At 38.1% G+C, this 12,445-nt stretch overlaps 1 protein-coding gene across 1 annotated transcript in view; it reads left to right on the top strand.

Annotated features, from left to right (window-relative positions):
* LOC308268827 (phospholipid-transporting ATPase ABCA3-like) overlaps positions 1-12,243 on the top strand; it is a gene marked incomplete at both ends in the record, with an annotated part of 110,558 nt that extends 98,315 nt beyond the window's left edge. The window contains 8 exons of the mRNA XM_080703931.1: positions 777-902; positions 1,100-1,294; positions 2,485-2,672; positions 3,300-3,470; positions 3,864-4,045; positions 5,806-5,879; positions 6,284-6,421; positions 11,992-12,243. Of these exons, the coding sequence (XP_080560057.1) occupies positions 777-902; positions 1,100-1,294; positions 2,485-2,672; positions 3,300-3,470; positions 3,864-4,045; positions 5,806-5,879; positions 6,284-6,421; positions 11,992-12,243 (1,326 nt within the window). The remainder of the gene's footprint in view (positions 1-776; positions 903-1,099; positions 1,295-2,484; positions 2,673-3,299; positions 3,471-3,863; positions 4,046-5,805; positions 5,880-6,283; positions 6,422-11,991) is intronic.
* Positions 12,244-12,445: the final 202 nt, after the last annotated feature.

The following is a 12,445-nucleotide window of genomic DNA, read 5'->3' as shown; positions in this document are numbered from 1 at the left end:
ACAAAAATTAATATCATTAGAAATAATAAGTTAATATTGACTTAACAACAAAAGAACACTTTAAGAACAGTATAGCTTCTATTTTTATGTGATGTTTGATTATAGAAAAAATAACAATAGACTATATGATTTCTTACACTGGAGAACAAAAATCAATGTGTTCTGAAATTATTGGACAAAACTAATTTGAAATTTTTGCCAGGTGTCTTTTCCAACATCTCAGAGTCTATTTTTTGAAGTTACTTGGTTTAATCATGATAATTAAAGAGCATTCATAGCTGTAACATTTATCTCAAAAATATTGCCCATTAGGTCCAGTGAGTTTCTTAGGAAAAACTCAGATAACCCTTGCTGAAGTGTTTTTTTTAGGTCCAGTTCCCTTTTTATTTTGGCAAAGATCATTTATTATTATACATGTACCACTATTTTATTAAATTTTCCCTACTCTCTTGAGATGACTTCTTAAGGATCCGAGTGATATATTTATTTCTCTGAATGCTTTAAATTCTCTCTCTCAAAGATTTAAAGTAAACATTGTGGCATTTTAATTCACACTTTCTTACCATGTGAGTACCTTTTCTCTCTTCTCTGTTTGCAAATGTTTGATTCCATGATGGAATATAAATGACTCAAAATTTTATCTAGTTGTACATAAAAGCTGAGTCAGAAAAGTTTCTTGGAAATTGCTCAAACCTGTTTTAAGAATGTTTAACATTATCCCCCAGTTTAGATTTCATGAGATCACTCAGTCTGTGATTCTTCTCTTGACAATACAGGATATAATTTCCAAGGAATTATCTGGGGAATCTGAAGATAAAGATGTACAAGATGAGAGAAAGAAAATTCTGGAGCATCCTGAAGAGTCACGGAATTCCCCAGTGCTTATTAAGGAGCTCATAAAGGTAACATCATTCCATGGCCAACACATTCTGGCTCCACACCCACCTGAGAGCATGCCATGGTGTTACAGGGTTTGCTATGGTTCTACACTATCTCTGTAGAGTTCTTGTGAAATGGTTTGAGGTAGTTACAATAAGGTATTGATTGTATATGACCTATAAATGTTCTTTACTGAATTCTGTTTTCTGGATTTTTTTAGATATACTTTAAGTATCCAGTCGTTTTGGCTGTTAAAAATATCTCATTTGCAGTCCAGAAGAAGGAGTGCTTTGGATTGCTTGGCTCCAATGGAGCTGGAAAAACAACTACCTTCCAAGTTTTGACGGGAGAAGAGAGCCCAACTTCTGGGGATGTATTTATTGATGACTTTAACATTACCAAAAATATACTAAAGGTAAAATTCTATTACAGTATAAGATGTGAGAGCATGATGATTCAGAAGTGCAGGCAACAGGTTGTTGGCTAGGGATAATAAATGCCAACCATAGCAAATATTGATACTGATACTATTGGTACAGTGAGTGGATTCTGGAAAGAGAATTACATTTCTGGAGAGTGAAGCAATTAGAGCATAGCCTATACTGAAGAGTATCTTTTGTATTCTTTAAAACTGGTGAAGTAAAAGACAAGTTCTCTCAAAGTACATCTAAAATACACACAGAGAAGGGTATGGTAAAGATGTAAGGGATAGCAAGACTAGCAAGAACATGATCTAAAATTCTGTTGCAGCTAAAGACCTTGATCCATATTACTGAGAGATCTGAAGCAGAATGGCCTTTCAGATTGGTATCAGATTAAAGCAAAGTCAGCCAGGCATGGTGGCACACACTTGTAACCCAGCATTAGGGAGGCTGAGACAGGAGGATCCAGGTTTGTAGACAGCCTCAACTACTTGGTGAGGCTCTTTGCAACTCAGTGAGAACCTGTTTCAAAATAAAGAATAAAAATAGGGCTGGGGGTGTAGCTCAGAGGTAGAATGCCTTTGAGTTCCATTCCCAGTACTGCAAAAAATTTTAGCCAAAGGGGATGGTGTTGTACCATGCTAAGTGTAGGGGCATGAATAACCTGGGATCAATGTAAATTATTAACTTAATTTCATAACTATTTCTCTGGCTAGCTAAGCTGTGTGCACTTGAATAAAAATTTATCTATGAGTTTGATCAACTTCAAAAGCAATTCTCCTTTTAGTCTCCTATTTGTAGATTTGAGGGAAAGTATTTCTTTTGGTCCACCCATACTATGGTACAATGTGTGCATGACTGTATAGTTGAGCACTACAAAAGTATCCATGGTAGCCATGTCCCTTGGAATTTATGATTCAGGAGAGGAGCATCTCATATTTTAATCCTCTAACTGGGTACTGGGAATTTTTATTCCTAATATCTTCATCTTCAAGATTGTTAGAACAGAACTGAATTAGGGAAAATATTATTCCAGTGTACTACAATGGGCCCAACAGCCATAATTCTGTAGTCCTTCAGAAAAGAAAAATTTTTGGTAGGACTCTTAGATGCATGACCTGGAGGACTTCAGGTCTTCTGTCTCCTCTGTGGAGTTTTTACTTAAGGCAATTCTTATAACTAGGTGAGGTCAAGAATTGGCTATTGTCCTCAGTTTGATGCTTTGCTGGAATACATGACGGGTCGTGAAATAATGATCATGTATGCCAGAATATGGGGAGTCCCTGAGTACCAGATTTCGCTGTACGTGAAAAACCATTTGAACTCTTTGGATCTAGAACCCCATGCTGACAATTTTATCAGCACCTACAGGTAAGTCATTATGCTGTTGCCTTTTTGCTCATTTGTTTGTTTTGCTATTGATGCTGCTGACCTTGAGATGTTTTCTTGTGTTTCTGATGTTTGATATGAATGCAGTTTCACACAGTTACCTAATTGTGAAACTGTCTAATACCCTTCTAGATTTTAGATACCAGTAATAAGGCAGATCAATGTAGTTCTCCATCTTCCCATTGAAGAGATGAAACTCAAAATCTTACTTCCATTTGAACAGTAGACTCTGAACTCCACAGGGGAGCATCTTTTTCTTCTTAGTGTTCCTATGGCTCTTTGTCTTCCAAGCAAAGAGGAATGTAGGCCCTTTGAATTATAGTGGGGATTATGTACCTAGAAAAGTATGACAACCTGAGAACAAGTAAATGAATGCCAAAATCAGACATGGAAAAGTTGCTTCTCCACGTCTCAAATTAAAATGAACACACTCCTATATTTAGGCCTCCTCTGTTAAAGTCATATCTAATCATCAAGTAGATATTCGTGTTAGATGTTTATTGGAACTTTCAGTATTTGGAATATTTGTGCTAAGTCTTTCCTGTAAATAACTTATATGTGTAGATTTCTCTTTTCCTACCTTTTTTCCCCTTTCCTCTGGCCATTAAGTGGAGGAAACAAACGTAGGCTGAGTACTGCTATTGCTATAATGGGAAAGTCCTCAATCATCTTCCTGGATGAGCCATCAACTGGCGTGGACCCAGTAGCCCGGCGCCTGCTCTGGGACACAGTGACAAAGATACGCCAAAGTGGAAAAGCTATCATTATAACCTCCCACAGGTGTGGCTCATTGAGAGGTTTGGTAAAGGGTAGGAAGAGTTGCAGTGTCTGTAAGAGGGAATTATGTAGGAATATTGGATCATTAACTTGCCTGTGTGCATGAACTCCTCATTAAAAATTAGGATTTATTTTAATCCTAATAAATGGAATCACCAAGAATCCTCAGTGTGTTTTTAAAAATTAAGACAGACATGAAGTTCAGAAGATGTTTTATTTGGAGATTTGGTTCTCTATTATCTATCATTTCACAAATACAGACTTCCCAACTCTGAGGTGGGTGGTTGGCAAGTGCAATATTTGGTTGAAAAATAGAGTTTTAGAAGTCTGCCTGTGATTAAACCATACAATATATCCCAAAGAATATTACATTGTTTTGCTTTCTTATTTTACAAGCATGGAAGAATGTGAAGCCCTCTGTACCAGGCTGGCCATAATGGCGAATGGGCAATTCAAGTGCTTGGGCAGCCCCCAGCACCTTAAAAGCAAGTTTGGCAATATTTATATCCTGAAGGTCAAGGTCAAGACTGAAGATAAACTAGAGGACTTTAAAATGTTCATTGAAATGACATTTCCAGGTACATTAAGCTGTCCATTTTTATAGATGGGTTAGTCAGTTATAGATTTGTTGTTCTCACTATCCATATGATTTATTTCTTCCACACCAATTTTGGGAATTATTGGAATGTATTCATTTTCCATACTGTTTCTCTTGGGATGTTTGTTATATAAACCTTTTGTGCCAGATTATACAAAGAAGTTACACGAAAAAAGTGGAAGTCATCATAATGCTCTTGAATCACCTACTGAGGCAGTTCTATCTTTGCATTGTCCACATAAAGTCATATTTTAGCATAATTCTTAATAAATTTTAAATACTATCCATGCAAAGCTTTATGTGCCCGCCCCTTCCTCACACTAAGCAGGTAACCGTTCTTTTGCTGTCTAGGCCAGGGTACAGTTTTGAAATGCAAGCAAGATCTTGTGTTTATTTTTTTTTCCTTTCAAGAATCCTTCTGAGTGACCAATTTAGTAAATATTTCTTTGCATATGTGGTACAGTACAAGAGACAGCAACTATTTTGTTTGGTCCCTTCCTTCTCTTTTCTAAACTTAAAGCACAGGCATGTGCTTAGATACCACTTTGCTAGACCAAGCAAAACATTATAGGAGTTGCAGTGTGTCTGGGTGCAGCATTGAAATTTTATCTTCTTGGGAATGGAAAATGCACTGGTTACCTAATAGGAACTAAAGTAAAAAAATAAATTAAAATTCATAGTAGAGAGAGCACATGTGGAGAACATATGTGTGAGTAAACAGTCACCTCAGCCTTGATAATAGTGATACGATGTGCCTATAAAACATGCAGATGGGTATTCTCATACATCAAGAAGTTAAATATTTGCTTATTAATTCACTCAATAAACAGTTTTGAATACTAATTGTATCTGAGTTCTATTTATGTGGTGCCCAAGTCACAACAAAGATAAATTATGAACAGAAAATTTTATTTACTGTGAGCTTCCCTAGAAACTTGCTTTACAAGAAGGAGGGACACCAAAAACTGATCTGTCCTTAAGGATGCAAACACAAACACTTTAATGGAAATAAAGGTTTGGGGCACATCCAATTATAAGGTGGTTGTTGCCCAGTCCTTCCTTTAATTAGTACTCCTGAGCAAATAGACATTAAAATATGACAGACCTAGGGTTGTATGTTTTCTCTCATATGTGGATACTAGAGACACAAGAGGAAACAAAAGAAGTTTCAGATAAATGAAGAGAGAGAGACCAGGAAAAATAATGGAAGGAGATTAGAGGGGATAAGGAGAAAAGAAACAAGAAAGCACAGACTGGCTTTGGTAATTTATATGTATGATTTTCTCTTTCACATGCAAGGACATTGTGTAATTATGAGAAGAGTGAGGAAGGTCTGTCCTTTCTCCTCCCATCCACATACACTGTACAGGAATGCACACACCAGGCAGAAAATCCTCCCAGTTCATACTTTGAACTCCATGGTTATGAATAAAATCTTATATAGCATTAGCATTTTAAACATTTTTACATTAACACTTGAGCTGACAATGTATTGTGTTGTGCCTAAAATCTGCCCTCAGTAATTATTGTGGACACCATAAAAGAAGGCTATTCCATTAGGAAAAATATCTGAAAACATTAACTATTGCCATGAATACAAAATAGAGCAAATTGGGTCATTTGCTCTTTTGTATAAATCCATCTATTCATCTCTCCAATGTGTAATTAAGTAGAGCAATATTCCGGCAATTTTAAATGAAAGCCATAAGGTTCTTCACCTGTTTTATTCTCCTTTATTAGGTAGTGAGTTGAAGCAGGACAGCCAAGGGTTCCTTAACTACAGCATTCCCAGCAAGGACAACAGTTGGGGAAAGGTGATGATAGAAGCCATCTAACACTTCTAACACTACCTTCTAACACTACCTGCTCAGAGAGCACTAATGATGGGAGGTGTTTGGGGTCCAGACAGGTGGAATGCCATCCTGACACCATAGGAGTGTCAGAACCTTCAGGCTAATTTTCAGACACTCCTGGGGTTTAATTGCTTTGATTTCTGCCCTGAAAGCCTACTATTAGTCCATGTCCACTAGGATTATGGGCTCAATGATCTGTCTCCTCTCAGTTTTTCAATTATTTCTTCTACTTTCTCATCTCCTTCTGTGCCTTCCATCCCCTCACAAAAACTTGACAAGTTGGGGAAAGGGAGAAGAGGCTCATCTGACGTGGAGGCTGAAAGGGAGATTGTAGTGGTAACTACATGTTTTTGTTGTTGTTGAAGGTGTTTGGCATTTTGGAAAAAGCTAAAGAGGAATTCAACTTAGAAGACTATTCCATCAGTCAGATAAGCCTGGAACAAGTCTTCCTGAGCTTTGCTAACTCAGATACCAGATTAATAGTAGGTGATAATGAACAAAAGGTGCCATGAGATTCCTTTGCAACCAGTGATGCATGTCTTTATTTACCTACACCTGCATACACAGAGGGACATTCCTGTGTGCGTATATCTTGATGTAAATATATTTATGTAATAAAGAGTTCCCCAAAGGAAAAATTTTGTTTCCTTCTTTGAAGATTTATGAGGACCTATTCTTGAATATTCCTAATGTTTGAATAGAAACATCCAGAAATGATGGTGCTATCAGGTGGTACGACCCAAAGAAGAAGAGTGCTTTGTGTTTAGCAAAAAGTGATTACAGATAAGAAATAAGTAGTGCTGAAGCAAATCAGCTTACACACACACACACACACACACACACACACACACACACCATTTTTCCTTAATATTTTTAATTTAAATCAACCTTAATGTTTGAGGAATGAGTTGAGAAACTATTTTCAAAATCCCAAATTAAGTCCATGTAAAAAAAAAGAATCTTTGCACCAAGAGTATTCAAAGTACCTGAACAGAAAAAAGTTCTATAAAAAGTGTATTTCTCCTCACTGGTCTTGCCTCAGCTCTAACAAATAAGGAGAAATGAAGTAGAGAAGGGAGACAAAGATTTTCTTTTGATTCTTGTCTAAGCAAATGGAATAAGCAACTTTATTTTTTATTTTTTAAATATTTTTATTGGTGCATTGTATTCATACATCATAGTGGGATAAAAAAAAACATTTGTATAGACATACATGTACACATCACCCAGTCAGCCCCCATTCAATCCCTACCCCATTCCCTCCCCAACCCTCCCTCCCATGCTTGTCTTCGTGGTTGATATTGATACGTTTGTCTAAATACATCATGTGCCTTAGCTTTTTACCCCCCTCCCAACCCCTCAGTTAGGTTGTCTTATTTGCTCTTTTATAGGATCTCCTTTTTCAACTGGAGCTTCTCCTATGACCCATTTCACTTTAGCTTTCACATATTAGTGAAAACATCTGATTTTTTACTTTTTGTATTAATCTCGCTTAGCAAGATGTCCTCCAGTTCCATCCATTTCCCTGAAAATGGTATAATTGTGTTTTTTTTAATGGCTGAATAAAATTTCATTGTGTACATATCCCATACTTTTGTAATCCATTCATCTGTTGATGGACATCTTGGTTGGTTCCACAGTTTGGCAATGGCGAATGGCGCAGCTATGAACATAGATATGTGTGGATTAGTTTGGTAGTTTGGTTTCTTTTCTTTTGGATAGATAACCAGAAGTGGTATTGCTGGGTCAAATGCTATGTTCCCATTCTTCTGAGGATCCTCCATACTGTTTTCCAAAGTGGTTTCAGTAGTTTGCAACACCAACAGTATTTTAGGGTTCCCACTTCTCCACATCCTCGCCAGCATTTTTTGTTGTTTGTATTTTGAATGATTGCCATTCTAGTTGGAGTTAGGTGAAATCTCAGGGTAGTTTGATTTTCATCTCTCTGATTGCCAATGATGTTGAACATTTTTTCATCATTTATTGGCCATTTGAATTTCTTCTTTCGTGAAGTGTCTATTAAGTTCACTTGCCCATTTTTAATTGGATTATTTGTTTTCTTGGTGTTGTTTCTTGAGCTCTCTGTATATTCTAGATATTAGTCCTTTATCTGAGGAGTAGGTGTCAAAAATCTTTTCCCATTCAGTTGGCTCTCAGTTGAGGATATTGGCAGTTTCCTTTGCTGAACAGAAGCTCTTCAGTTTCAAGCAGTCCCATGTATTGATTTGCCTTTTAGTTTCTTGTGCCTTTAAGGTCTTGTTGAGAAAGATTTTATCTGTGCCAATGTGTTGCAGTGTTAGACCTATACCCTCTTCAAGGAGCTTCAAGGTCTCTGGTTTAATTTCCAAGTCATTGATGCATCTTGAATTGACTCTTGTGTAGGGTGAGAAAGTGGGGTTAATTTCCAGTTTTCTACATATGGTTAACCAGTTTTGCCATTTGTTGAAGAGGCTATCTTTTTTTCCAGTGTATGTTTTTTGCCCCTTTTTTTCTGTCTCTTATATTTTTCTGTCTCTTGTATGTATAGCTTTTATTTTTCTATTGATAGTATTTTCTGTCTCTATAAGGCATTATTTTTGATGCTATAGAGATCGAGTGTCAGCAGTACTTGTAGAAGCTGCTTTACTCGTTTGCTATCTTCCCCTATCTCTAATCTTCTCCCATTCTGTTGGCTCTCAATTGAGGTTCTTGACAGTTTCCTTTGCCAAACAGAAGCTCTTCAGTTTCATGCAATCCCACATATTGATTTGCCTTTTCGTTTGTTGTGCCTTTGGGGTCTTGTTGAGAAAGTTTCTATCTGTGCCTTCGTGTTGCAGTGTTGGACCTATGCCCTTTTCAAGGATCTTCAAGGTCTCTGGTCTAATTTCCAAGTCTTTGATCCAAGTCTTGTGCAGGGCGAGAAGGTGGGATTTAATTCCATTTTTCTGCATATGGATAACCAGTTTTGCCAACAACATTTGTTGAACAGACTTTCTTCCACTGTATGTTTTTGGACCCTTTGTCAAATATCAGTTGGCTGTGAGTGTGTGGTTTCATTTCTGAGTCTTCTAATCTGCTCCATTGTTCTATGGATCTGTTTTTGTGCCAGTACCATGCTGTTTTATTACAATGGCTTTGTACTATAGTTTAAAGTCAGTTATTGTGATTCCTCCTGCATGGTTTTTGTTGCTGAGAACTACTTTGGCTATTCTGAGTTTTTTGTTGTTCCAAATGAATTTAAGGACTGATTTTTCTGTCTGTGTGGAATAGTCTTGGTAATTTAATGGGTATTGCATTGAATCTGTAGATACTTTGGAAGTATGGCCATCTTGATGATTTTATTCAGCCTATTCATGAACATGGAAGATATTTCCATCTTCTAAGATCTTCGATTTCTTTTTTCAATGTTTTATAATTTTCTTTGTAGAGGTCTTTTACTTCCTTGGTTAAGTTTATTCCTAAGTATTTTATTTTTTTGTGGGAGATCCTGAGTTGAAGTGTTTTCTGAATTTCTTTTTGGATTTATGGTTGGTGTACAGGAAAGCTTCTGATTTTTTAAGATTGATTTTGTATCCAGATACTTTGCTGAATTTGTTGATCAGTTCTATAAGTCTTTTGGTTGACTTTGTTGAGTATTCTATAGTATCATGTCATCTGCAAATAGAGTTTGGGTTCTTCTTTTCCTATTTGTACTCCTTTGTTTTCCTTTTCTTGCCTTATTGCTCTGGCTAGGGTCTCAAGTACTATATTGAAGAGAAGTGGTGATAAAGGACATGCTTGTCTTGTTCCTATTTATAGGGAATTCTTGAAGTTTTTCCCCATTTAATATGATGTTGGCTGTGGGTTTATTGTAGATCGCCTTTATTATGTTGAGGTATGTTCCTTCTATTCTCTTTCTCTGCGGTGCTTTTTATCATGAATGGTTGTTGGATTTTATCAAAGGCTTTTTCAGCATCTATTGAAATTATCATGTGATTTTTGCCTTTGGTTCTGTTTATATGATGAATAACATGGATTGATTTTTGTATGTTGAACCAGCCTTACATCCTTGGATGAAGCTTACTCGGTCATGGTGTATGATTTTCTTGATGTGGTTTTTAATGTGTGTTGCTAGTGTTTTATTTAGCAGTTTTGAATCCAAATTCACCAAAATTATAGGCCTATAGTTTTCCTTCCTTGAAATATCTTTGTTTTGGTATTAGTGTGATGTTGGCTTTGTAGAATGTATTTGGCAGAGTTCCATTTCTCTCTATTTCACGAAACAGATTGAGGAGTATAGGGATTAGCTCTTCTATAAAGGGAATAAGCACCTTTAGAAATTTCATTGCTTCTCTGAGATTCATGGGTGGATGAGCAATTACAAATGGTACTTATAGAAATGCAAGAGAGTCCATGAAACTGCTCTATTTTGAGATGGCTTACTCAATGTCTTCAAATCCTTAACTGGGTATCATTAGATTTCTATACTTTTATTGGTGCATGAAAGTCTTATAGTTTCACAGAATGTAGTAAATAGTGAGTGACATACATCACACAGCAGTTGGTGAACCCCTCCCCCACACCTGGCCAGCTCCTTCTCCATTTCCCCCTTCCCCATGCAGGCTTTTGAGATTGGTATTGGTATTCTCACATATGTGCATAATGTCAGTGGAAGTGTTTCCTTCATTAATTCTCCCTCTCCTCCCCACACAGACCTTCTCCAAGACTACATTACTTGCTCCCCTGGGGTTTCTCCTCCATTTTCCAAAGTTCCTCTTGTCTTCCTAGCTTCTGCATATAAGAGAAAACATATGACCCTTTAATTTCTGTGACTGGTAAATAATATTCTCCAGGTTAATTCTTTTTCTTGCAAACTACATAATTTTATTCTTCTTCATTGCCTAGTATAATTCCATTGTATGTTTATCCCATACCTTTGTAATCCATTCATTTGTTGATGGACATCTAGGTTGGTTCTATAATTTGGCTATTGTGCATTGTACTGCTATAACCATGGATATGCAGGTATTACTACAACATCCTGATTTCAGACCCTTTGGAAAGGGATATTGTCAATTATAAAGTGATTTCCGGAATATATTATTCCATTCTTTTTATTATTTATTTAGTTATTTATTTTGTGGTACCGGAGATGGAACCCAGGGGCATTCTACCTCCAATCTACACCTCCAGCCCTATTTTTTATTCTTTATTAAGAAACTGGATCTCACTGAGTAGCTGAGGCTGTCCTTGAACCAGGATCCCCTAGTTTCAACCTCCCAAATGCTGGAATTACAAGCATGTGCCACCACGCCCAGCTCTATTCCATTCTTTTTAGATAAGAGAGGATTTGAGGTTTTGTTTTTATGAAGTGTCTAGGAGCATGAATGGTATCTAGGTTTATAGCGTTTTCTCTACCTAGCCAATGTGCACCTGAATAAAAATCAACAGAGAAGTCTTTCTAATTTCCCAAGCAAAACTCATTGCTGCAAAGCTATGTTACACAGAAAACAAATAGCAAAATGGCCTAAGTCTTTATCATTACTTATTTCAATGTAAATGTATCGAACTTTTCAATCAGATGGAGATTGACAAAATTCATCTGTAAAGCCTAGAGTTATCCAGGGAATAGAGGCAGACTATAATTGCTCAGGTGCACTATTAACAAGACAGATAACAATTATTTTGAGAAACCTATAATCTAAGGTCCTTTCCGGCATATCTACTACTGATCAGATAACAGAGACCACAGTTAAGCTGATCGTGGTCACTGGAGTGCAGTCATCCTCACATCCTTCCTACTTCATCTTACTCCCTTTAAAAGAAGAGCCATGAGCCCACATAGGCACCTCTCCCACTTTGAGGTGGCCCACATTCTCCTTTGAATGTGTATTTCTTACTGTACACACACACACACACACACACACACACACACACACACACACACACACACACACACACTCTTTCTGGAGTCACAGGCCGAGAAGATCTTGAGCTCTGGGCTAAGAACTGAAAGGACGCAGTATAATGCCCGGCCGAGCAGCTGGGCTCAATAGAGTGGTTTGAAGCAGGTAGAACGAGTTGAGGACAGGATCATCTGGGCTCACCTTTGCAGGGAAGGAAAGCTGGTATTATTTCCACTTGCTCAGACACCCTCCCCCCAGCCCTGTCCCTGATGACTTCACTGGAGGGGTCCTTCAACGGGGGAGCCTTCCCCACTGCCAGCTCCCTCAGCCCCTCCTCTGTGCCCACCGGACCCTCCCCTCCTCCAAGCTCCACAGGCTCCTTGGCTCAGACTCTCCCCTCCTCTCCACAAGCCCCCGCCCCCAACATGCACCTTTGGGCCCCTTGGCGTCCTGGCCTTTGATTGGTGACTGGGGCAGGAGACCAAAGCCACACTTCAGCCCACAGCATCCTTGCCTTTGATTGGTGCCTTAGGCTGAGGCCACACCCCTGCCCGGGGATGGGCGGTTGGCGAGGGCGTTGGAGGGAGGCGCCCGGCCCTTGGCCTCGTGCCCTCAGTGGTGGCGGCTTGGCAGAGGGGAGACGGTTTGGAGGCTGCAGAGGTG

Source organism: Muscardinus avellanarius (assembly GCF_963383645.1).
Source record: "Muscardinus avellanarius genome assembly, chromosome: 10".
In the NCBI taxonomy this organism is placed as follows: domain Eukaryota; kingdom Metazoa; phylum Chordata; class Mammalia; order Rodentia; family Gliridae; genus Muscardinus; species Muscardinus avellanarius.
Note: the sequence above shows the minus strand (reverse complement) of the source record. Positions and strands in the feature narration are given on the sequence as shown.